At 45.2% G+C, this 26,470-nt stretch overlaps 1 protein-coding gene across 1 annotated transcript in view; it reads right to left on the reverse strand.

Annotated features, from left to right (window-relative positions):
• Window positions 1–1,247: 1,247 nt before the first annotated feature.
• The window catches only part of SPECC1L (sperm antigen with calponin homology and coiled-coil domains 1 like), a 109,603-nt gene continuing 84,380 nt past the window's right edge, over window positions 1,248–26,470 (reverse strand). Inside the window, exons 14-16 of the mRNA XM_032876039.1 lie at window positions 5,110–5,226; window positions 4,007–4,066; window positions 1,248–2,135 (exon numbers count right to left, since the gene is read on the reverse strand). Coding sequence (XP_032731930.1) covers window positions 2,046–2,135; window positions 4,007–4,066; window positions 5,110–5,226 — 267 coding nt within the window. The 3' untranslated portion in view covers window positions 1,248–2,045. The remainder of the gene's footprint in view (window positions 2,136–4,006; window positions 4,067–5,109; window positions 5,227–26,470) is intronic.

Raw genomic sequence — 26,470 nt, forward strand, 5'->3', positions numbered from 1 at the left:
AGGACAAAAAAGCACCCCCCAACAATAATAAATAAACAAAAACATGTCAGACACACTAGGTCCAGACAGGAGCACAGGCTTCCACGAAGGCAAATGAGAGCAAAAGTGGGACTTGGGAAGACCGAGTGGAGAGACATTTAAAAAACAATAATTCTTATCTAACAGTCCCTCATCTGACAGCAGAGAGCAACTGTCAACAGAGCAAGAGAAGCCAGAATGGAACCTGATCAAGTAGGATGGGGACAGGTATCCGCCAGGGTCTTCTGGTATACTCTGGGGCTGGGTTCTGCTCACTGAGCCTCTCCTTCCTTAACTGAAAATAGGCATTTCACAAAAAGCCTCTAGTCAGGATAGCAGCCAGAGCTGCCAGGTTGGGACATCTGGGCAGGGTTGATGGGCACTTACCAGCCAGCTGGTGACTGTGGGCCAGCAGGCCATACATAAACACACACACACACACACACACACACACACACAACCCATTTCACAATAACCACATTCCTTCCTAGGCTATAGACACCTCAAACTCCTAGTCTAGAACATGATGCTCGAACACAGAACCCTCAGGCCCACATGCTGGCTGGGCAGCCTTCTTCACATCCTATGGCTGGGGCAGCGATGGTGCTTCCACCAGTGGCAACTCTTCCTCGTGCTACTTTGTAGGTGCCAAACACAGTTGTATTCTAGAAGCAACAGGTCTCGATGCTGTTCAAACCAACAGCTACTGTGTTAGGCGCACATGAGATGTGGGATCCCTGTTCCCAAGAAGGGCTGAGTCCCAGCCTGAGAGTCACCTCAACAGAAACCCTCATAATAAGGCTTCGGTTCCACACACAGAAGGGGTGCAAGTGTGGCTGCCTGTCACTTGGAACCTGGAGGGTGGCATGGCAAGGGACCAACTCCATCACGGGGCTGCAGGCCACCAGCCACCAGCCCTGATGCTATCTGTTGTGGCTGTGGTCATGGTGGCCTCCAAGACCCTCTATCTGGTGTACCCGTGCAAGGAGACTTAAGGCACTTCCTTAAATTCTTGCCCAGGAGGATTTTATCTGAGTGACTCAGTGACTTTAAATTACCCTGCAGGGCTCTCTCCAAGTGTTTGGCTTTTTCTCCTGCTTCTTCTGACTTCATTTCTGGCTTTCACCATGCTAATGTCCAGATTTCATGTTTTATATCTATCTTTACTAAAACAACTTAACTTTGGTACTAAGAGATCAGGACCTATTTTCCCCCAATATTGCTAAGAAAAAAAAATTTTTTTAAACCAGAACTCCTTTTAACCAATTCTTTTGTCCAGAAACCTAAAGTCAGACCTGGGTTTCCAAGCCCCTTCCAAGCTGAAGGACAGGTTGGCAGCGCCGAGGACAGGGGCCACCTCCACTTGAAGGGCGCCCAGCTGCAAAACCAGCCCTTCAGCAGTGATGGGCGCCACCAGCTGGGAACTCGAGTCACAATTCACTGTTAGCTCAAGCTGCAGACACCTAAACCACGCAGGCCACACCAGCCCCGCCACACGGAAGCGGTGGCTGCCCTGTGGCCATGGTGATGTACTCCATGGCCCTCCACGTCCAGGGCTGCAGCCTGTTCCCCAGGCACCTCTGCCGGGCGCCGAGTCCCCTGCCTGGTTCTCATGGGTGACAGAAGCCGCACTGGCGAGCAGTTGAGAAGAGCTGTGGCGAAAGCTTTCACTAATCCCCGTGAGCTGCCCACTGAGTTTCACCCACTTTCCCAGGTTTAGCTGTGCAGGAGCTGGTCTGCACACTCCATAGCACTAATGCAGTTCAATATTCTCTTCAGAAAAAAACTGGCAGCAAACAGCGTGTGTGACATGCGTGGAGCCCAGGCCAACCTTGGGCCGGACAGGTCATGTGTGCGGAGCCGGCTGCGAGCCGGGGGCCATAGAGGCCTGAGTTCTCCTGACTCAGAGGCCCCGGCTGAAGGCTCACACGCTGCAGGGCAGCTCAGAGAGTCACTGAAAGCTTTACGGGGTGCGTAGCTAATGGCACTGGTGTCACTTGGTAACGGGGAGAGTCCTTCAGAGGTGCTCAGGTTTCGAAGTACTTGTAGATTGCTGTCACGTAGAGCATCACGCTCTGCCAATCGGGCCGCTCAGTCCGCACCATTTCATTAATGTCCTAGTGGAGAAGGAAGAAACCTCGTTAGAATCCCGGTCACTTCTGGGCCCGTTCCGACAGACTCCCTGGCAGCTACACGGGTTGTTGCACAGGGCAGGGCCTCTGACTTTGGGCCAAGCCAGATCACACCTCCCAAAGGCCTTGGCAAAATGCCTGCTCTCTTGCTGACAAGTGTGCCTGGAAGCTTCAGCGTGATCCCTGAGCTGCCTCTCTGTGCCCAAGCCCTGCGCCAGAGCCCCACACAGGAGAGCCCCGGCTCATGGCCAAGGCCCTCCGAGGCTCGTTATCATCTTCTCTGGGGCCTTCAACCCTGTCTGCCTCCTTTCTTAAACTCCTCCAGGTGGTCGCTTCTGAGTGCCTTTCTCAACCCAGTCTCTGTCCCAGGAGAGTCTCTGTGCAGCCAGGGCTCCCAGAACTCAACTTTCCCATGCCCTTCACCATGGCAACCATCTGAAATAATCAAAAACACTGTTTTCTGATTGTATTCTGCAGAATGCCAGTCGTGTGAGATACCAGCTGATGAAAACGAACGTGGGAAAAGTCAGGACTCGGATATAGAATTGGGAGGCCCCCAAAAGAGACCCACTGTTGCTGAAGAACATCCCCTTGACTTTCCAGGGGAGCCTCGCTCCCAAGCACTGCTCTGGGAGGTTCTGGGGTGAGGCCATGGACAGCGGGTTGGAATGGGCCACCCAATTATGACTTGGTATAGAAAAAGAAAAACATGTTTGTTCAATATAAAGATTTTTTGGGGTCAGGGGGGATGGCCCACTTTAATATGTTGGAACTTCCCAGGTGATGTAAAATACCCACGTAACAGAAAACATTTCAATAATGATAACTGTTCTTTCTCTGTACAACTGAATAGAGACCACCCTAAACAAGCCTATTTCTTCAAGTCAGAAGATAGACTTCTGGGGCTCTCTGCCCGGCAGGGAGCCTACTTCCTCCTCTCTCTCTGCGTGCCTTTCTGCCTGCTTGTGATCTCTCTCTGTCTGTCAAATAAATAAATAAAATCTTTAAAAAAAAAAAAAAAGAAGATAGACTTCTGGACCTCTACATGAACACTCCTGTGGGGTAAATATGAATGTAAACACTTCTTCAAAGCCATCCAGCTGTTACCAGTCAGGCCGAGGGGTGCCCTTGGGGCAGTGACCTGGCCTCATGGGGCTCTTACTGCAGAACTCCCCAAGCTGCGCGCCGGCTACCGTGTGTCCCTGCATGACCAATACCACGGCACCGACCAATACCACCTCAGTGTCGGTGGGTGTGGAAGGACTGGCTCTGTATCTGGACCCAGTTCCTTCTTCAGAAAGTCTGACATGGTGACGGGGCGAGAGATCTGACAGAAGCACATCGGTTGTGAGCTACTGTGGGTGCTGGGCAGTGGCGTGACGACCCTGAAACATGAGGGTTTTCTACAGCTCATGTCTCACACCGGAGTGGCGTCTGCCATGGTCCCTGTGAAGGACGGGAGTGCCTGCTTGGCCTCTAAAGCCTCCTTCTTTGACAAAAGGCAGACAGACCTGGAGGAATGTGTCTCTGACAGTGACTGGTTACAAACTTGTTAGCATTTTTTTCTTCTGGTCTCTAAGGACGTCAAAGCTGCTGGGGCTGTAGGCAGGATGACTCTACCCAACTTAGGGTGCTTCCTTTGGACACTTCATGTGAGGCATAAAGCACCCATGGGCCAGAGGTGAAAACCCAGCTTGTACTTCTCTGACGGGACATGCACTTGGCTGGCAAGGGCCTGGGTGGACCCCCATCCTCACCCACTAGCCCCTTGATCATCAGGCCACCACACCACCTAGGATCTCCCTTAATGAGAAGGAAACTCTTCTTAACAAAGAGGGACCCTGCCAGTGACTCACCAGTGTGGATTTGATGCCGACGCTCTCAGCTGCCTGGAAGGCCAGTGTGAAGTTCCTTCGCTGTAAAACAAACTGCGTGACTAGAGTGGACAAGCAAGGCCAGGAGGAAGGAGACCTGCACTACTCATGCTGCTGGGGAAGATGGACAGCCACCTCCATGTGGTACCAGAATGAACCTACACTGGACCCTTGGAGTCCCCACCAACCCTGACCGCCCCTCTGCAGGCAGCCCCAGCTCCTCTTTTAACCAGCCATGGAGCAATCTCCACACACTCGTTCTTTTCTCACTGTGCAAAAAGGCCACTTTCGACACATCAGTCCTGAGGCGCCTGGACCTGGACCCAAAAGCTCATCAGAAACAGCCGTCAAGGGGCGCCTGGGTGGCTCAGTGGATTAGAGCCTCTGCCTTCGGCTCAGGTCATGATCTCAGGGTCCTGGGATTGAGCCCTGCATCGGGCTCTCTGCTCGGCAGGGAGCCTGCTTCCTCCACTCTCTCTCTCTGCCTCTCTGCCTACTTATGATCTCTGTCTGTCAAATAAATAAATAAATAAAATCTTAAAAAAAAAAAAAAAAAAAAAAAAAGAAAACACACCCGTCAAGTGAGCTTCCTCCCCGGGAGGAATCTTCAAGTGTTATCTGAGGGGATGAGGGGACCAGAGGAGGGCTCAGGCCTGGGACCTCTCTCCATGTCCCTCTGGGCGGGGGCTGTCCCCGACCCGGTCCCTGAGCAAGCTCCCTAAGTGGGATGACTGAACTACACAGGGCTAGCAGGAGACCGGCCCAGCATGGGAAGCACTGCCCAGACCACTCATGCCCTGAGTCGCTCTCAAGAGTAAAGCCCTCGATCCAAAATGTCATCACCCAAGAAGGCTGACTGCTCCCACTGGGAATGTTGTCCTTGGGGAATGCTGAACCCACCAAATGTCCCACACAAGGTAGGTCAGGGACTGGCTGGCTCAGCACAAATAACTCAATCCCAGAATAAGACTAAGCTGGGAGGGGGCTGCTGTGAGGCAGTGTTGTGGCAGGGGCCCTACAGCTGGGAAGCTCTGCCTCTCCTGTGTGGTAAGGATACCAGGAGCTGGGCTGTTTCATCAGCCTACCTTATCTTGGCTGTTCAGCTCTTGATACGGAATGTGGGCCGGAAGGTACGTATGCAGGAGAGCGCAAAAGGCCAGCCCGTCATTCCAGCTGCTGCTGAAGTTCGTAATATCAATATTCTGAAGGAAAAGAAAAATACATATAAGTAACAAATCCTGTGATCTTTTCTGGAGCGTGTCATGGTGCGGGAAGGCAGCCTCAGATGCCACATGGCCTCCAAACATCAGGCAGCGGGAGCTTCTAGAGAAGGCACAGTGTGTTATGGGTCATGTCTGAAGACCGGCAGAGGTCAGGGACTGGCCTTTTCAGCAGGTGCCCATCCCATCCTGCCCACCGCTTACAGGTCACCATCCCCCTGGCTGCACACATCTGGGTTACTGCCCCCTTGTGTGAAGAGCTTTGGGCACAGGGAGCTGGTTGGCAGCTCTGCAGACTTGCTGGGCCCTCGGGAGCAAAAGTGCTACGTAAAGAAGTTAGGATTCATTCTGACCTCACCTATGAGGGCTCTATGCACAGATTTACTATCTAGCAAAACCTCTGTGTCCTGAGGCCATCAACAGCTGCCTTCTTGCCTTAGGAGGCACTGGGAGCCAACTGATGCTGGGGATGTGTGCTTCCCCACAGAGCTGCTCCACGGATCACCTTGGTTTTCTTTGAAGAGGTGCCTCTTTTCACATTCATAGTAAATTATTTGCAACTATAAAAATAACCTATTCAGAATAGCTGACTATATGATAACACCCGTCGGCTGATCTGTAGCCTTTACCCTTATTTGCAAGAATCCTTTTGAAGTTGAAACTCCACAGTTAAATTTTGGAAATTCACACACTTTATGTCAATGCCACAGACCCAAAAAGAGAATACTTCCCAAACACCTCTTGTTTGAGGCCCCACTGTTTCTTTCACGCAGACTTCAACTGCACCAAGGGTGAGCTCCTAGAGGACTGGGAAGCCCTGATTTTATTAGTGAAGGCAAACCCCCCACTCCTGGATACAGGTTGCCACTCCTCCCAGGGACAAGTGATCATAGCGAAAAGAATACTATGTGTATGTGTATAGAGTTTTACAAACTCTGCCATACTTCACCCCAGGTTTACAAACTGTTAGGTCCTCACACCAAGTAGGGGACCTGGGGCTCATGGACGAGGGGCAGGTGGGGAGGATCGGACTAGGCTGGGCAAGTGGCCCTTCCAGGAAGATAGTCTTAATCCAGACTCACAGCTTGTGGTCAGTCCCCTTAGAAAAGCAGCGAGTAGCATGGAAGAGCACAGGGCTGAACTTTTCATCAGCCTCATCACTGAAACAATTTCTCTGGCCCCTGACTCCAGACACCCAGAATGCTGCCCTCTGGGTGTGTGTGTGGGGCGGGGCTTCTACTCAAGCGCAAGCCTTCGAAAAGGCAGCAACTCTGTGGGCCATCATTCCAGAGGTCATTTCCCCTCGGTAACCTGATTATCTGGGGCAGCCAGTCACACCAATCTGGCATCAAAGCATTGCTCATAAACTGTGGTGAGAAAAAGTAGCAGATTAAAGCACAAAAGAATGCAAACCTGCCAAGAGTCATAGGGAAGGTCTCTGCAAGCTTTCAGGGCCATCTGACTTGGCCTCCGTAAGTGAGCCCACCAACCCCTCCCGGGCCACCAGGGCCTGGTAGGTCCTCCCTGCCTCCAGGCAGCAGGCCTCACACTTCTGGCCATGACACAGCCCAAACAAGCATTCCTGTCCTAATCTTGACAGGTCCCCACTCCAGGGAACAAGGACAGCCCCTGCCTCCCATGAGGGCACTGTGCACCCAGCGGTGTCCGATGGTTATGCTGATCGCTGCTGCAGCAAAGGGACCTCTTTCATCTCGTCTGAATCTCAGGAAGCAGCCAGCCAGGGGCGCCAGGGGCGCCAGTGCCACCTGGGAGGAAACAAACCAGGGAAGGGAAGTGACCTGTCCAAGGTGCTGGGTTGGCAGCAGGGAGGACAGGGTGTCATTCTAATTCCATCATCACCTAGAAGCAGGTTCAGGTAAGGAGGCTGAGACTCAAGAAGCCTAGGTTCCAGAGCTGACCTGGGGGGTTATTCAAACTCAGGCCCATCCAAAGCCCGTCCACACTCCTCCTAGAAACCCTACCAGACCTCATGACAAGTGCCTGATCAAAGAGCCCAGGCACCTCATATCATCGCCTGAACGACAGGACAAGTAGCCTCTTAGTCCAAGCCCTGTGGGAGGTCAACGGCAACATGTGGACGCTGAGGACTCCCAACCCTTGCCCCCAGAGGCCACATTCATTTCTGGAGGAAAACAAATCTCCACTTCCTGCCGCCACAGCCCCCTCTCCAGCTCCCTGAAAGGCAGGCGTCTGGCAGAGCCGCCTACGTGCCTGGCCTCCCCACGCCACAGGGCAGAGGCTCCTGCAGCAGAGGAAATGGCTGCGCCCCAGCTCCCCAGCTGTGGGAACCCCAGCCTTCCCCAGCTTCCTCAACACAAACCCAACCTCAAGCCTGGAACCTCCAGGCAGAGCAGCGGCTTCAGTTACAAAACATGCCAAAGAAATTTAAACAATGAGGAAACAATGGCCTCTTGAGTTCCAGGGTAGGGGGAGTTAACTTTGAAGTACCTGACAACCAAACTTCCAAATCAAAACAAAGTCCAAGCCCAGGCAGGCTGGCAGGTGTCTCCGCCTGGGCCAGCTGGCAGGAGCCAGGCTGGGCACTATACCCTGCAGAGGACAGTGAGGCCACTACACACCAAATCCAAGTGAGACCTCTGAGTGCTCTGACTCCTGTCCCTCTACCTCCTCACCCCTCCAGAGAGATCTGGGGGGAAAATGAGGCCAGGGCTTCAAGGGAAGCAAAGGAAAACCTAAAAGCTGAGATAGCAGGCCCCAGGCAAGGCTACCACCACCCCAAATCACCACAGCAGCTCTGGGCTGGCGCCTTCTGCTCCCCCATCTCACCACTTTGATCAGGGCTAAAAAATCAAATTACTGGGAAATAAGGCAGATCGAACAGAGAGAAGTCTATATAAACAACAAAGCCAGTTCTCTGAGGCTGAAAAGGGTGCAAGAAAATTCAGATGAAAGACGAAAAGCTCCCCCGGCTTCCTCTCTGGAGCTCTTGATTCCACGGCTATCAATTTAGGTTTAAGAAGCCACCTCATCACGAAGTTCAATTATCTGTAATGGTCCCATGACATTCACAGATACGCTTTTTTGACATGTTTACTTACTTCACAAAGGTTATCTAGAAATGGACTATTTTTAAAAAGTGGCATTTTTCTGTGCCTAAGGAAAAACCCTTGACTGTAAAGCGTGAGTGCACCTCTATCTGGGCAGACGGGCCCAGTGACATTTTGTAGATCAGTGCAGGGGCTGCAGAGGGTCAAGGGCCTTCCACCCACACAGGTCCTGACCCCTACATGCACGGCTGCTTCAGCAGGCCAGCCGATACCTTTAAAATAAACTATTCTTAAAGCCCCAAAACCGATGTTTTGAGGGGAATATGCACACTAACGGAAGGACTTTCTACTGCTCACTATTCACAGTCAATGGTGCCAAGATCTCTAAGGGAACAATTTTCTTTTTAAAATAGGGACAATGGGGCGCCTGGGTGGCTCAGTGGGTTAAAGCCACTGCCTTCAGCTCGGGTCATGATCCCAAGGTCCTGGGATCGAGCCCCACATCGGGCTCTCTGCTCAGCAGGGGGCCTGCTTCCTCCTCTCTCTCTGCCTGCCTCTCTGCCTACTTGTGATCTCTGTCTGTCAAATAAATAAATAAATAAAATCTTAAAAAAAAAATAAAATAAAATAGGGACAATGGACATACTAGTAATTATAATACAAGTTTCTAATTAATAAATTCAGATTTTGCATTTGGTTCTCAGGTCAACTCAGGACTTTTCTACTCTTCCAGATAAGTCTATGTTTGGATTAGGTGGACAAAAATGAGAGGATTATGATATGTGTCAGAACAAAAGTTCAAGAAAACACTCAGCACAGACTCAAACGAGGCACTCTGTCGCATTTTCTCCTACAGGCTCATGTCCTCCCATCCAATAAATGTCCACTAAGATATCTGACCAGGCAGATGGACGCAGCCTGCTTTAGAAGCTAATCTGCTGTTCTTTTCACTATCATAAAAACTCAGACCAAGGGACGCCTGGGTGGCTCAGTTGGTTAAGCAGCTGCCTTCGGCTCAGGTCATGATCCCAGCGTCCTGGGATCGAGTCCCACATCGGGCTCCTTGCTCTGCAGGGAGCCTGCTTCTCCCTCTGCCTCTGCCTGCCATTCTGTCTGCCTGTGCTCTCTCTCTCTCTCTCTCTCTCATAAATAAATAAAATCTTTAAAAAAAAAAAAAAAAAAAAACTCAGACCAAGACTCATAAAATCGCCTAACACCTCACACCCCTCCACAGGACCAGCTGGGCGTTTCCCACTCGCTCCTTCTGGAGCTGGGCCAGAAGCCCTCACCTGCTCCAATGACTATGATAGGAGGTTGTCCCCTGCCTGTGGGCTTCAGGTGGTCCCACTTTGGTGTGCCCTTGTATGCACTGAGAGTTGAGGGGTGGGGTAAGACAGCGAAAGTTACACAAATCTCCACAGAGAAAGATAAAAAATGTTATAAAACATCTTAAAAATGTTTTAATTTGTCTGAAGTTTAATTAAGGGCCATAAAATACACTCCCAAATACCACATGTTCTTTAAATAGTTATTAAGGTTCTGATCTATTTAAGGAAATGCCACTTTTATGGGCATAGGGCAAGAAGCCAAACACCATGATTCATCTCTCTGCTACACCGATTTCCTTAGACCTGTCTCAACTGTTGACAGTGGTGTCACAGGCCCAAACACAGGCAGAAAGGCAGGGTCCTTCCCATGACTGAAGATACTGGGAATGCCACCTGCTGGGTGTCACTGCCCAGCGTTCAGGAGGTACAAATGGATTACAAATAAAACCCCTACCCAACTGCTTCAGCCCCAGGCCAGGGGGCAAGGTCTGGAGGGAAATCTGGGAGAAGCAGATAGGGGTATCCTTTTCTGTGTGGTATGGCAGGGGGATGTGATGTCTAAAAGAGAGGTAAAAAACATCAACAGACAGTATTTACCACTGCTAGTAGTATTAAACACAGAAGGCCCCAGAAGACCCTGGAAGTTAACAAGGAAAAACCTGCTTGGTGTCCAGGGCTGCCACGGTGTAAAGTGTCAGGCCCAGTCTGGCTGCAGATCTAAGGGTGCTGCCCTGGGGACTTTTGTGCCGTCTCCCTTATGAAGTTTAGCCAAGCTCTGCTCCAGGTCAGGGAAGAGGAGAGGAGGGAAGAAAAAGGGAGGGCAGGCTTGCTTGTCCTTGTCCACGAGGCTTGCTCATCAAGAAGTCCAGGTGTTGGGACTACACGGTAAAGCAGGGATAAGGAAGGAAGGCAGGGCAGACAGCCCAGGCTGAGCCAGCAATTTGAACACAGGGCTCTGCATCTTATGCCCCTTGTCGGGGAGGGGGTTCCAACGAAGACCTTCAATCTCCACTGTGTATCAGAATCACCTGCAAGGCCTTTTCAAGGCAACATGCTCAGCTCTACCCCAGAGAGGCTGACCCAGCTGCCCAGACACTGATTTTCTTTGAAGGTCTCCAGATGACCCAAGTCTGGACTGATCTAAAGACTGCCGGTGGGTCGAAGTGCAGTGGGCAGGAACATTTAAAAGGTCAAATCCGGGCGTTCATGATGATGCTCACAGAAGCACACCCAGCCCAGCTTGGAAACCACTCATGATCCTGAGTGCTGGGAAATCAAGGGAGAGGATCAAGCATAGGATGGAACTTTCCTGACCAAAATGGATGGCAAGGCAACTAAACAGTTGACAAAGGAGTCTGTGAGGAGGAATTCCAAAGAAGCAGGAGTGACTGACAGAAATGGAATGGCATCACTTGGCAACAATGCGGATGAGAGGCTGGTGCCATCTCAGAGAGAGAGCTGGTCTTGCTCTGCCACCTGGAAAGATGGACACAACTCCACAGCTCAGGTGTTTCTGCCAAAAACTAGAACTGGAATCAGACCTAACCTCAAGTTCTATTTTCTAGCTTATACCAGGGGGGAACACCACTGGGAGGTCGTCAGCAAAACCTAAAATATAGAAGTTCTGTTAAGATATGTGATCCAGGGCGCCTGGGTGGCTCAGTTGGTTGAGCAGCTACCTTCAGCTCAGGCCATGATCCCGGACTTCCAGGATCGAGCCCCGCATAGGGCTCCCAGCTCCTTGGGGAATCTGCTTCTCCCTCTGAACTTCTCCTCTCTCATGCTCTCTCTCGCTCATTCTCTCTCAAATAAATAAATAAAATCTTAAAAAAAAAAAAAAAAAGATATGTGATCCAGTTCCTTCAAGAACACAAACTGAAAAGGGGGAAAAGAAGGGGGAAATTTAAGATTAAAATTGACTAAAAGAAGTATATTATCCAAATGCAAAGTGTAAGCCTTATCTGGATCTTAATTCTAGCAAACCAACTATAAAACCATGTTTCAATCGGGAAGTTTAAACTAAATGCGAGATGACATTAAAGGGCTGGGAGTTGTTCTGGAAACCTCCAGGTGGGGGTGGAGAACTCGAGGACCATGTGCAATGACTTGTGCCCAGGGAACGTGTACGCAGGGTCGCTTTACCATTCTCATTACTTTAGTGGGTATCTGAAAATTTCCATAAAAAACCAAGCTACAACTCAACAACCCTAATGAAAGACAAACAACCCAACTGCCCAAATGCAAAACGGGTAAAGAATCTAAACAGACATTTTTCCAAAGATGACAGATGGATGGCCAACAGCATACAATTAGATACTCAACTCCATCAGTCAATAAGAAATATAAATCAAAACCACGAAGAGCTACCACTTCATATCCAATAGGATGCATATTATTTCACAAAATGGAGTGATAAGTGCTGGTGAGGATGTAAAGAAATGAGGATTATATAGTGCTGGTGGGAATGCAAAATATTGTGGCTGCTACAGCAGGCCCTCGGTGAGTCACACAGAGAACTGCTGGGTGACCTGGCACTTCCACTCGGGGCACACACCTCAAAGAAGTGCACACCGGTGTTCACTAATCCCTGTACAGTAATGTCCACAGCAGCATTACTCACAACAGCCAAAACGTGGAAACAACCAAGCAACAAATGTCCATTTGAAAAAAATAGATAAACACGATGTGGTATGTCCACAAGATGCCATCTTTTTGAGTCCATAGAAAAGAAAATGAAGTACTGACACATGTTACTACGTGGATAAATCTTCAAACACTCTGCTGGGTGAAAGCCAGACACACAGGCCACATGTTGAATGACACCACTTATATGCAGTATCCAAACTGGTGAGAGTCAGAGACAGAAAGCAGACGAGTGGTCACCAGGGGCTGGGCATACGGAGTGACTGCTAACGGGTATGGGGGTTTCCCTTTGGGTGAGGAAAAGTTCTGGAACCAGACAGTGGTGATGGCTGTATAATATTGTGAATGTATTTCATATCCCTGCCCTGTGGACTTAAAATGGCTGGAATGGTAAAATTTTAGGGTATGTCTATTTTACCACAGTAAAAAAAGAAAAAAACAAAACAAAACAAAAAACCCCAACAAACTGGCAGAGGTTCTAAAGAAGTTCATGCTCAGTAGACTCTATACACTGAGTAGATCTCATAAGCAGCTAAGTTATCCTAGAGTGTTCACTGAACAGTTATGTTACTTAAATGTAATGATTCAAGAGTGGGTTTTATGGGAATTTTTATGGTCTTACTTTAAAAAAAAAATTCTTGAGCGCCTGGGTGGCTCAGTGGGTTAAAGCCTCTGCCTTCGGCTCAGGTCATGAACCCAGGGTCCTGGGATCGAGCCCCGCATCGGGCTCTCTGCTCAGCAGGGAGCCTGCATCCCCCCTCTCTTGTGATCTCTCTGTCAAATAAATAAATAAAATCTTTTTTAAAAAATATTTTATTTATTTGACAGAGAGAAAACACAACTAGGCAGAGAGGCAGGCAGAGGGCGGGGGGGGGATGCAGGCTCCCTGCTGAGCAGAGCCTGATGCGGGGCTCGATCCCAGGACCCTGGGTTCATGACCTGAGCCGAAGGCAGAGGCTTTAACCCACTGAGCCACCCAGGCGCCCCAAATAAATAAAATCTTCAAAAAAATTCTTAAGAACAAGTAGTTGAATGTAGGAGGCAGGTTATCGAGCTGCTCCCTTCACCTCTGGGATAAACCAAGCAACTACAGCATCTAAGAAGGAACCTGATCATTCTCTGTGCATGGCTGCTTCAAAGTCCAGAGAGGGAAGCTGCCATCGTTCTCTAGGGGAGGCAGCCAGGTTTAGCCACAAAGATGTCGCCCAAAGTAGCAAGCACACTTCTAGCATAAGCTCCAACTCTGCTGAAACTTCACAAAAACAAAACCTAAGGTATAATAATAACATTTTGAGTTTAACGTGCTATAAACTGTTTCAGTCAAATGAACCTATTTGGGGGGAACAATTCAGAATAAGCCAATGTCACCCAAAGAGATGGGATTAGCGTCCCTGCATTTCCCATAAATCCCTCCAAAGGGAGACTTTTCACAGGAACCAGGATGCCTGCTTTTTGAAAATTCAGGAAAACTGCTACCAGGAAGGGACAGCAGGCAAGAGCTGCTGGCTAGGTCATAGGTGATTCATGAGCCCTGGGCATGCTGTGAGTAGTCTTATGAGCAGCTTAGGAATTAGTTCTGCCTTTTCTAGATTTAGTTTAGCTTTGGCAGGGGTTATTACTCACTAAAATGCAATTTGAACTAAAGGAGACACTCACAGTAATCCTCAAGCAACATTTACCATGGTGTGTGCTCTGGGAAGGGCTTGACAGAGGAGGAAGAAAGAAGCTATGTCTCCCCATCCTAACCCCCAAAGGTTTTCCTAAGAATTTATGTGTCTGAGGGCAAGAAAATTAGGCATTCCAAAATATCCTTGGGATGGTCTCCTTTAGTTTAACATTAAGACAAATGCCACCAGTTTTGTATTCAGGCTCTGAAACAGACGGATGCAGGGTAATCTGGGTGCTTGTGGGCCAATGTAAGAAGCCAGGGCTCTCACAAAAACCCTGTTCAAATGCCTTCTCTGAGAAAAGGTGAGAGAAATAAGCTCTTTAGCTTGCAAGGCTGACTCCTCCTCCATTTAAGTCTTAGGAAATTTTTACACCGATGTGAAAGCCACCGCTCTGGAAAAGCAGAGCAGTGTGACAGAGGTATCATGGGTTTTAGAGTTCCATGGACTGGGCTGTGAATGTCGGGGCAAGTCCCTAGTAGCTCCAAGACAGTGAGGCCAGTTTACCTTGGAGGACTCTCCATTCTCTCCTATGCAAAATGGGAAAGATAACCCAATTACGAAGATTTACTAAGACAGAGTCTGTGAGGTACAGGGAACAGCTCCTTCAGCAGCAGCTTGACATATCTGGCCCCCCTCCCACCTCCCCCAAGATAGTGATGATTCTACCTTCCAGAGCACAAACAAGCATGAGACAGGAGACCACTGTCCCTGCCCCAGGAGAGGCCCTGGAGTACCAGGAGACAGACATGCTGGTTCCAAGTCCCTCTCCTCTAGTGCACACCCTGGAACTTCGAGACACCTCCCGTCTGGGCCAGAGATGAAAAAGGTCTGTGACAGTCATACAGACTTCTGTCACATGTCTCCCCTGTACCTACTACAACGAACAGCACTTATATGGCTTCCTTTCCTCCTCTCAGATTTGTTCCTGCCAAGCACTGACCTGGAAAACCTAGCACACTCTTCAGGCACTTCACAAAGGTTTGCTGAATGACTGCTGGATTACATGCTCATTTAAGAAAACTCTGAGAGAATGTAGAAAATTTAGGTAAAAAGGTCCAGAGGATCTGAAAGTTTCAGTATGGAGATAGGTCTTAAAAAAAAAAAAAAAATGCTTCAGCTTCTAAAAATGAGGGCTGCTAAAAGATTATACTTACAAAGCGTGAAGGACAGACACAAAGTATACCTAGACTCATCCAAATACCTTAAATTTTTAGAAATGTAATTTATGCACAAAAGGATAGGACCATACAGAGACTATAATACACTATCCCACGCAGAGCAAAGATTTAGACCAGCACACTGGTGGCACGCCCCTAACAGGGAAGGTGCTCATTTGGATGCATCATTATCTTTCTGGTACTCAAGTTTCAGGGAAGAATTGCCTGCCCCTGAGAACACATACCCAGGTAGAACTCGAGCCTAGAAAGAGTACTGATCTTCCCTGGCACGGCACTTCCATTTCTGAAATCAAAGGGAATGCATCCGGTCTGACCCAGGACACCCCACTACAAGGCAGCCTGGATGTGAAATGCAGTGGTCTTTCAGTAGCTTGGGAAGGAAATGGTCTCAGGAAAGAGATGCTCAATGGAATGCTCACCTTCAGATGAACTCATCTCATTGCTGAAGGCAGGAATTAACGTGTCCTTTTAAATCTTTCAGGGTATTTGTTTCCACACCTATAAGGTACCATTCTGGCAGAGGGAAAATGGTGAAACATCCAAAAAACAGGTATCACACCTCTTGTATCCCCAAACTCAGTGGTTTACTTATTTTCCCATTAGTGTAGTAAATGTGAAGGGAAATGGTGAAACACTTTCCTCTGAACCAAACATAACCAGTTACCACCAGCGGGAGAACATGGTGCTGTCACAAGGGAGCAGAGGAGCCTGCATGCCACTGGGGCCCTATACATGGCACTTTACTCCTGACCCCACACTTTTCTGGTTTTGTTTTGCATGCAAGTTGGTCACAGGCACTTTTTGTGGTTTCTTGGTAAAAAAAAAAAACACATTAGGATGCAGCCAGACAGAGAGGGCTGAGGGTCAGAAGGTGGGATATGATGCAGAAGAAGTATAAAGGCCACTTAAAACTGGATTCCACATAGTGCAGTCATGAACGCTTATGATCACAAATCTGAGTCATTAAAAAGGTTAAATTGTGCCCAGGAGAAGGCATCATTTTAAAAGGCCTGGAATATGATTATGTTTCAGAAATAATTTCGAAAGTTCCCTGAGGGCAAAGGTCATGCTCTAGACTGCATCATATCCTTCCTTGTATTTGATGACCATTCTGGTTGTGCACAGGCACGTCACTGAAGAAGACACACAGATGGCAAACAAGCACACCAAAAGATGCTCCACGCCATTCATTCCCAGGCGACTGGAAAATGAAAACCGTGCTGAGAGAGCGCCATATAATTATTAGAACGGCTGGAGGCCAAGCACACGAAGTCCCCATGAGGATGTAAAGGAACTGGAATGCTCCCGCACTGCTGGTGCAGCCACTCTGGAAGACAGTCTGGCAGCTTCTTAAAAAGTAACACCTATACCTACCACATGAGCCAGCCAATCCACTTTTCAGATGTCTTTGCAACCACCCGCACATGAATGTTCACAGGAGCTTTACTTAGAAGCAACAACTGGAAACAACCCAATGTCTAGCAACAGCTGAATGGATAAACAAATGGTGATGTATCCATAAAACGGACTTGTTCTTCAGGGGGAAAAAAAAAAAAAAGGAAATGAATTCTTGATATACACAATATGAATAAATCTCACGATCATTGTGCTAAGTGACAGAAGCCAGAACCCTCCCCAAATTATACACGCTATGATCCCATTTATACAGAATTATAAAAAATGCAAACACTACGCAGTGACAGCAGACCATGGTTGCCTGGGGGCGGGTGTGGGAAAAGGCAGGACAAAGAGGATACAGAGAGGCTTAAGGAATCTTCTGCAGACGTCCATATACTCACCATGTGTGGGGATGCTTCACAGGCATATGTATGTCAAAAGTCATCAAATTGTAAACTTTAAAGATATGGTTTATTATATGTCAATTCTTCCTCAAAGCATCTGTTTTTTTCAAACAAGGGATCCCAGGGCCACAAACACATCTGGGTGTCACCTAGGTATCTTTGTTTTTAAGCTTTGTCCTTCTTCTAAGTGTGTCAGAGTGCTGTAACTGAATGTAGTTTCCAGTTAGACCGTGGTGAACCAGACACAGTCCAAGAGACTCTGATGGAACCCACACCTGGGTGGGTTCAGAGAAGGCAGACAGTCATGACCCTGAGATCTCAGGGTGCAGTGTGGTTCTTGCTATGCAGAACCATACAGGCAAATGCATCTAGCTTTCATAAGGTAGACTTTTTCACCAGATGGCCCCTACTCTACCCAGGTTCCCTCTCACCGGTGAGGCAGTATTTTTAAAAAATATCATTATAAGGTTCTGCCAGGTTAGTTTCACATTACTGGCTGTTCTACTTAAATAAAAGAAAAGTCTCTGTGGCAGACTGGATTTTTCGAAAAAGGCCACAGCAATATCTCTGGCCCTATATCGTCTCCAGAACCTTGTTGCGTCCCATCAGGAGATGGAATCTAGCTTCCTTCCCCTTGCAACTGCACAGGCTTTTGCGACTGCCTTGACTAACAGAATGTGGCAAAAGAGATGCCACATGACCCCCAAAACTAGGTCCTAAAAAATGAGGGGCTACTGCCCATATCTCTCGTGAGACATTTCCCCTGGAACACAGCCAGCACGGTGTGAGAAAGCCCAGGCCACATGGAGCAGCTGCACGTAGGCTTCCAGTCCCAGCCCAGTGAAAATCTCAGCTACCATCAGCCACCAGACATGGTGAGGGCAGGAGCTTCAGATGAAGCCGAATGGAGTAGAGATGAGCTGTCCCCACTAAGCTCCACCCAAATTGTAGATTTATGAGCTAAATAAACGTCATCATTATTTTAAGCCATTAACTTTTGGGGTGGTGTTTGTTATGCAGCAGTAGGTAACCAGACCAGCCTCTTTCTCCTAATCTAAAGAGCCCATTTGGAAAGGAAGCTAGTTTGTCTTTCCTCCTCCCTCCAGTACCTAATGGTTAATTACCCTTTCCATAATTATATATCATGAGGCAGCAATAGAGCATCTTTACAAATTACCTGCTTCTACAGAGAGGTCATCCTAAATTTCCTGAATGACCTCAGGCTAAACTTATTTGTGAAAAGCCAGAGCATCATGTATATAATAAAATTAACCTGTCAAATTTCAGCTCCTATATAGACTTCATATTGTTATGCTGGCATTGCATCCAAAGTGAATCACAGACACACACACACACACACACACACACACACACACACACACACACACACTTTTCTCATGATGTAAGGCAGTAAAGGACTGTGCGTGCTATCTGATATATAAAGATTATTTGACCCAAATAATCTAATGATTCGGCTTTTAGCAAAATAATGAAACAGCTCCTGAAACTGTTACTTATCTGGTTTCTCCTCTATTTCTCAGTATTACTCATAATAAAAATTCCCATTTACTGGAAACTTAGTGAAGAGCCTGGGACCCTGCTGGGGAGGCAGGATGGTTGGTGGCAAGAGCCCTGCTGGGTGTCTGGAGGCCCAGGTGTATGATCTCGGGCAAGCCTGCCACTTCTCTGATTTGAAGTTCTGTCACCTGAGAAGTGAAACTCCGCCTACAGGATTCCTAGGGGTCATCTCAAGTCTGATATTCTCCAACTTCTGAAAATGGAATTGTGGGTGCTAATTCAAATTAAGTACCTCAAATTTTATCCGAGCAAACAAACTCCTGTAACAATTACCTTATAGCTAACCAATTCACACCATGTTCCCACATTCAGCAGGTGGGTGGGAGTTAAATGGGGGAAAAGAACCAGGGGAAGAGGAACAGAACCCTGAGTTAAGGAGAATGACAGGCTTCTCTGGCTCTGTTCAGACTCCTCAGGTCCCTTTCACTTCTCACATTTCCACAGGCCCATTCTGTCGATGAAGACATGACAGGTACATGTGAGACTGCTATCGCTTATGTGCAGCCCATCATTCCTGAATCTTTCCACATTCACGGGCCCTGAATGCAGCTCTGAAAGCTGCTCGCAATCAGAAATGTAAACATCAGCACTTAAGAACTGGAGTCAGCTGGGGGAAATGTTGATTGGGTAGTGTCACCTACCGCACACGAGAACACAGATCAAACCGATATATTGTAATGCTATTAAGCAATTATTTTTAAAAAATTATAGCCTTGACATTTCTGGAAATAGATGTTAATGGTGACTGTCAAATTATGTTTAAACAGAACCCAAGAAGTACACTGTGATTCTGGGAAAACTTTGTTTCCCAGCTGCTATGTTTGGCATTGAAAGGAATCCCCTGAAAACAGGAAACCGCTCTTTCACTCCACTGTGACCATAAGGCCATCTGCCTAACCTCCACTGTGTGCAGTGGAGAGCACAGGCCCGTGAGGAGCCGTGAGACAAGAGTGCTCCGTAGACATGTGAACTTCATGCCGGGCCACCGCCAGCTTCCTGGACAAGGGGGCACAGAATGACCAGGCTGTGGCACCATGAGTGACCACATGGAGAGAGCAGGTGAATATATGGAAATCCACATAAAGACTGGGTGGGACTACAAACTTGCCATTCCCTTTCCCTTTGTTCAAGTATTTTTAACCCTTGGAACACAGTGATATTTACAAACAATAAGATCTTTCTGTATGGAAACTTAAGTTTCCAACCAAACTGACAATGTAAAATTTTAAAAAAATTAGACTTTCAACCTAGATTCAATTCAGATCAAAACCCTTATCTACTGCCTGCACCTTTTTTATTTTTTAAATCTGGGAAGTCATTCCTGTGACCTAAGATTCCAGTTATAGAAGAGGAAATGAAACCATCTAAGCTGTGCATTGACTATCAGGAATTCCAAATGTATTATTTTAACTGCACTCTATCTACTGGCAGAACTCCCAGCTTTCCTGACCTCTCCCATTCCACCCACCCCTGCCTTAGTCCTAACTGAAATCACGAAGAGAGGATGCTAGGAAAGTGGAAAGGGAAGACAGGGAAGGAAGGACTGGGGGAAGAGGCACTCCATAATGTTTTTGGCATGAGAGACTGAAGACTTCTCTGAAAAGGAAGGGGAGTATCAATGGAAATACCACTTGGATTGGACAGACCAAGGGCCAGGGGTCACATGTACAGGGACACTTCTCTATTCCCTGTCTCAGCATGCAGTGAGCAAGAGGAATCATAAGAAACCTGAACTTTTTGGATAAACAAAGCTACTTTATACAGAGAATTCACTCACCCCACAAGTTCTGGAATGCTGGAAATGCACAGTGGCCCAAGAGAATGTGGCAAACACCAGGTGCCTGGGCTACCCGGGTAGGCACTAGCAAGTATCATATGAATACTTCATAAATTTATTAAGAGAACTTCCTTTTCTCCTGCTTGTCTACAGACAGCCTAATATTTCAAAGGAAGCTGTGGGGGACTGAGCTATTTTTATCTGTCCATTAGTTCTTACTCTACTGACTCTTCAGTCCACGGGGACACACAATTCTGGGAGAAGAAAGGTTAAGTGCTCCTTTGTTGTTGTTGCTTAGTGAAAGAGGGTCGGGGGGAAAAGAAATCCAAAAAGGAAGCATGTGAGGAAATTTCCAGCTGTGGTGGAGCAGAGGTCAACAATTCCTTTTTCTAAAAAAAAAAACAAACAAAAAAAAACACATAAAACTGGACAAAATTATAAAAAATAATAATTTCAGGGCTCTGGAAATGAATCAAAGGCAAATAATTTCAGGTAAGAACAGTGGGAGCCTGTAGTAGCCTTCATGCCTAAAATTGCTCTCATCTGTTTTCCTCTTCTATTTTTTTAAAAAACCCATAACAACGAATAAAGCAATAATTATAGTACTGTACTACTGGGTTTATAACACAAATAAATATAACACATATGACAAAAGCAGCACAAAGGAAGAGGGAAGAAAAGGACCTACATTAGAGCAGCAGTTGCTATATTTTACCATATTAAGTCAGAAAAACCTTAAATCAACTGGGGTAATATGTGTATTATAATCAATCCCTAGAATAATTATTAGAAGAATAACTTTAAAAAATATGGTAATACTCAACTATATGCTTGCTACCCGCAAAAAGTACGCACACTAGAGATATGTATACCACACTAAATGTAATCCAAAGAAAGACAGAGTGGCTATATTCATATAAAATAAGGATTTCATAGCACAGAATATTCTCACAGGTAAAGAAGGTCATTTCATAATGGCAGAGGTAAATTTCTCAAGAGGACATAACCCTTCATTTTTATGTACTAGTAACAGTTATAGAATACACTGTTAAAACTACAAGGAGAAGTAGAGAGATCTACAACTATAATCAAAAGACTGCAATATTCTTTGCTCAAAAATGGATATAATAGGGCACCTCAGCCGCCTAAGCGTCTACCTTTGGCTCAGGTCATGATCCCAGGGTCTTGGGATCAAGGCCCACATTGGGCCTGCTTGGCGGGGAGTCTGCTTCTCCTTCTGCCTCTCCCCTAGGCTTCTGCTCTTTCAAATAAACAAAATCATTAAAAAAAAAAATGGATAGAATAGGCAGCTATAAAATAGAGATACAGAAAATAGGATAAATAGTCAATGAATGGTATCTAATTAATATTTATAGAAACTTTCTCCAGCAACATCAGACTAGCATTTTTTTCTTTTTTTTTTTTTGAAGATTTTATTTATTTATTTGACAGAGAGAGAGAGAGAGAGAGAGATAACAAGTAGAGAGGCAGGCAGAGAGAGGGGGAAGCAGGCTCCCTGTTGAGCAGAGAGCCCGATGTGGGGCTCCATCCCAGGACCCTGAGATCATGACCTGAGCCAAAGGCAGAGGCTTAAGCCACCGAGCCATCCAGGTGCCCCAGACTAGCATTTTCTTAAGCAAGAGACCATATTCTGTGCCACAAAATGAGTCTCAATAAATTTAAAAGGATCTGAGTCATAGAAAGTTACATTTTCTGACCATCATCAAATTTAGTTAGAAATCATTAACAGAAAGATCTCTAAAAAATCCTCAAGTGTTTGGAAACGAAATGAAATCCTTCTAAATAATCCACGGATCAAAGAAGAAATCAAAACAGAAAAGTATTTTGAACTGAATGAAAATGAAAAATTTGTGCAATGTACTTTTTGTATTTGAGAACTTAGGGGAAAAATTTCTAGCAAGAAGTGTCTACACCAGAAAAGAAGAAGAGCTTCAAATGATGACAACTTTACCTCAAGGAACTAAAGAAAAAGAGCAAATAAAACCCAATTAGTAAGCAGAAAAAGGAAGTAATAAAGACCAGAGCAAAAAGCAATGAAATAGAAAAATAGAAATAATAAAGAAAATAAATAAAGAACTGGTTCACCAAGAAGATAGATTTTATAAACCTCCAGCTAGATTAATAAGGAAGAAAGAGAGAATACAAAAGTTGCATTATCAGGAATGAAAGCAGAGACAACCCGTCAGTATCTACAGATACCTAGGAGATGGGAATATCATCAACATTATCCCCAAAATTCTACAACTCAGATGAAATGAACAGATTCCTTGAAAGATACAACTACCTCACTCAAGAAGAAACATAATCTGAATAGCTCTTTGTCTCTACTAAAGAAACTGTATTTCTATATTTTGTATTTAAAAATGTTCCTAACAAAGACAACCAGACAAGATGACTTCACTAGGGAATTCTACCAAATATTTAAGAAGGAAGTAATACCAACTGTAAATGAACTTTTCCAGAAAACTGAAGAAGAAAGAATTCTTACCAACTTATTCTACGGTCAACATTACTAATACCAAATCTTGGTAAAGACATTATTTACAAACTGCAGACCAATATTCCTCATAGACATAGATGCAAAAATCTAAACAAAATTTTAGCAAGTTGAATTTGACTGGCTAAAAAGGAATAATACGTCATAACTAAGAAGAATTTGTCCCAAGAATACAAGGTTGGTTTACCACTCAAAATAAATTATCTTAAGCAAATAATGGATCAAAGAAGAATTCACAAGGGAAATTAGAAAACAGTAAGAGAGAGAGCATCGAATCCTAACCGCCAGACTACCAGGGATGGTAGAAAATAATAAGAGAAAAAGGAAAAGTAAAACCCAAAATATCAAAACTTATGGGACACAGAGAAAGCAGTTTCGGGGAAGCTAACAGCAATAAACTCTTACACATTAAAAAATAAGAAAGATCTCCGGGTGCCTGGGTGCCTCAGTGGGTTAAAGCCTCTGTCTTCGGCTCAGGTCTCGATCCCAGGGTCCTGGGATTTAGCCCCGCATCGGGCTCTCTGCTCAGCAAGGAGCCTGCTTCCCTTCCTCTCTCTTTGCCTGCCTCTCTGCCTACTTGTGATCTCTGTCAAATAAGATCTTTAAGAAAAAAAACAAGAAAGATCTCAAATCAACAAACTAACTTTAAAACTTAAGGAACTAGAAAAATCAGAACAAACGAAATCCAAAGCTAGCAGAAGAAAGTAAATAAAGAACAGAGCAGAGGTAAACAAAAGAAAATAGATAAACAATTGAAAAAATAAAAGAAATCAAAAGCTGATTCATTAAGAAGTCAGCAAAATTGTCAAACCTTTAGCTAGACTGACAGAAAAAAAGAGAGAAGAGGCCTCAAATTATTAAAATCAGAAATGAAACTGAGTGAGAATATTATTACCAAGTCTATGGAAAGGAAAAGTACGATAACAGAGTACTATAAACAACTGTCTACCAAAAACTGGACTACTAGATGAAATGGGAGAACTCCTAGAAGCACAAAACCTATCAAGACTGTATTACAAAGAACAGAAAATCTGAACAGATGTTTAACTAAAATAACTGAATCAGGAACCAGAAAAAATTTCCAGTAAAGAAAAGCCCTTGACCTGATGCCTTCACTGATGAATTCTACCAAATATTTAAAGAGCTAACCCCAGTGCTTCTCAAACTTCTACTAAAATTGAAGAGGAGGGAATGATTTCTATCTCATTCTATGAGACCACCATTACCCTGATAACAAAGCCAGACAAAGACACTACAAGAGAACAATGCTCTGGACCAGTATCTCTTATGAACACTAATGCCAAAATCCTCCACAAAATACAAGCAAACCAAATTCGACAGTACATTAAAAGGATTTTACACCAAGACCAAGTAGGGCTTATTCCTGGAATGCAAGGATGGTTCACAACACACAAAAAAATTGATTTATGTGATATACTAACCACATTAATAGAATGAGGGAGAAAAAACCCACCTGATCATCTCAGTTGATACACAGAAAGCATCTGACAAAATTCGACAACCTTTCATGATAAAAATACTTGAAAAATAGGAATAGAAGGAAACTACCTCCACACTATAAAAAGCTATGCATGAAAAACCCACAGCAAATATTACACTCAACGGTGAAAAACTGAAAGCTCTTTTCTAAGCTGAGGAAAAATAAGCCAAGGATGTCCACTTTGGCCATGTCTACCCAACACACAGTTCTGGAAGTTCTAGCCAGGGCAATTAGTGAAGAAAGAGAAATAAAAGGCAAGAAGAGAAGAAGTAAAACCATCTCTGTCTGCAGATGATATGATCTTCTAAGTAGAAAACTCTAAACATTCCACACAAAAAAACTGTCAGAGCTAATGAATTCAGCAAAGGAGCAGGATCAATGTCTACATATAAAAATCAGCTGCACTTCTATACACTAACAATGAACAATCTAAAAAGGAAATCACAAAATAATTCCATTTATAAGAGCATCAGAAAGAATAAAAAAATTAGGAACAACCTAATCCAGGAGGTGAATGATTTGTATAATAAAACCTACAAAACACTGCTGAAAGAAGGTAAAGACATCCCATATTCATGGCTTGGAAGAATTAATACTATTACGATTTACTATTACCCAAAGAAATCTATAGATTCAATGCAATTCCTATCAATGTCCCAATGACAATTTTTTTTTTTACAGAAATAGCAAAACCCTCCTAAAATCCACATGGAATCTTGAGGGACCTTGAAGAGTCAAAATAATCTTGAAAAGATAAGAACAAAGCTAGAAGACTAGAAGTTCCTGATTTCAAAACTTACTGCATAGCTCCAGCGATGAAAATAGTGCAGTACTGGCAGAGGCAGACTTATATACCAACGGAATAGAGTTAAGAGACCAGAGATAAACCATAAGGTTTTAAAAGGTCAAGGAAATAAGTAAATAAACATTGTATATAGTCAAATGAATTGACAAGGGTGCCAACACCATTCAATGGGGAAAGGGGATTTTTCAATAAACTGGGGCTAAGGTGGTTATCCTCTGGGCAGCAGCTTCTGCTCAATCTAAGTCAGCCTCCATACACCTTACTTAGGACATGACAAACAATCGTGAGGGCAAAAGCTAAATCAAATGTTGAATCTGCTACTCTGGCATTGTCTTTCCCCTGGGATTTAGGACCCTCAAATATTGATTTAGTAGCTCTAAATTCTAATTTTAGCATCCCCACTCAGAGATTCTGAAACAAGCTCTGGACCACTGCTTTCTGTTTGGTCTCTGCCCCATGCCACAAGTCGGTTAATACTCCAAGGGTTTAAAAAGGCAGGGGTAAATATGGGGCTCAAGTCCATGTGTTTTTTCTTTTCTTTTTTTAAGATTTTACTTATTTATTTGTCAGAGAGAGAGAGAGAGACAGAAAGAGAGAGTACAGGCAGGTAGAGTGGCAGGCAGAGGCAGAAGGAGAAGCAGGCTCCCTGCTGAGTAAGGAGCCTGATGTGGGACTTGATCCCAGGACCCTGGGATCATGACCTGCGTCGAAGACAGAAGCTTAACTCACTGAGCCACCCAGGCTCCCCCATGCACTACTATCTTAAACAAAATCGTAATTTTCAGTAGAGTCTGGTCTGATATTCTACCTAAACAGAAGTTCATTATTTAGTTTTAATTACTAATATATTCTTACTGACTAGTCCATAATCTTCCTAAGAAGAGAAACTGTTTTTTCATTTCCTGATTCTGCTTTAACACCCAGAGCCCTATCTTGTGTCCACCTTAGTATGTATCTGACAAGTTAATTTTTGTATCAGGAAAAATTGCTAGAAAGCAAATAAAGCACAGCACATAAAACATTACTTCCAAATCATTCAAGTCTGTCAGTTCTTCTGCCTCCAATGATCTCCACTAAGACATGTAAGAAAAATCTTTTCTTCTCTATCCCGAGCATTAATGAGCAAATCCCTCAATAAAACTGTGCATTCTTAATGTTTATTTGAGATTAAATTACCTCAGGCAGTTCTTCTAAAAGCTTTTCTTCATTTACTAAAACTATTTTGTACTAGATTAAGTGATTTCATTATCCTTTGGATTAACTAATCCAATTCTAGGTCTGGCATTTTATCAGAAAACAAAGATTTTTTATCCAAAGTAACGCTCTTTTATTTATTTTTTAAAGATTTTATTTATTTATTTGACAGAGATGGCAAGTAGGCTGAGAGGCAGGCAGAG

The sequence above is a fragment of the Lontra canadensis genome, unplaced genomic scaffold, assembly GCF_010015895.1.
Source record: "Lontra canadensis isolate GAN:19392208 unplaced genomic scaffold, GSC_riverotter_1.0 scaffold57, whole genome shotgun sequence".
Taxonomy (NCBI): domain Eukaryota; kingdom Metazoa; phylum Chordata; class Mammalia; order Carnivora; family Mustelidae; genus Lontra; species Lontra canadensis.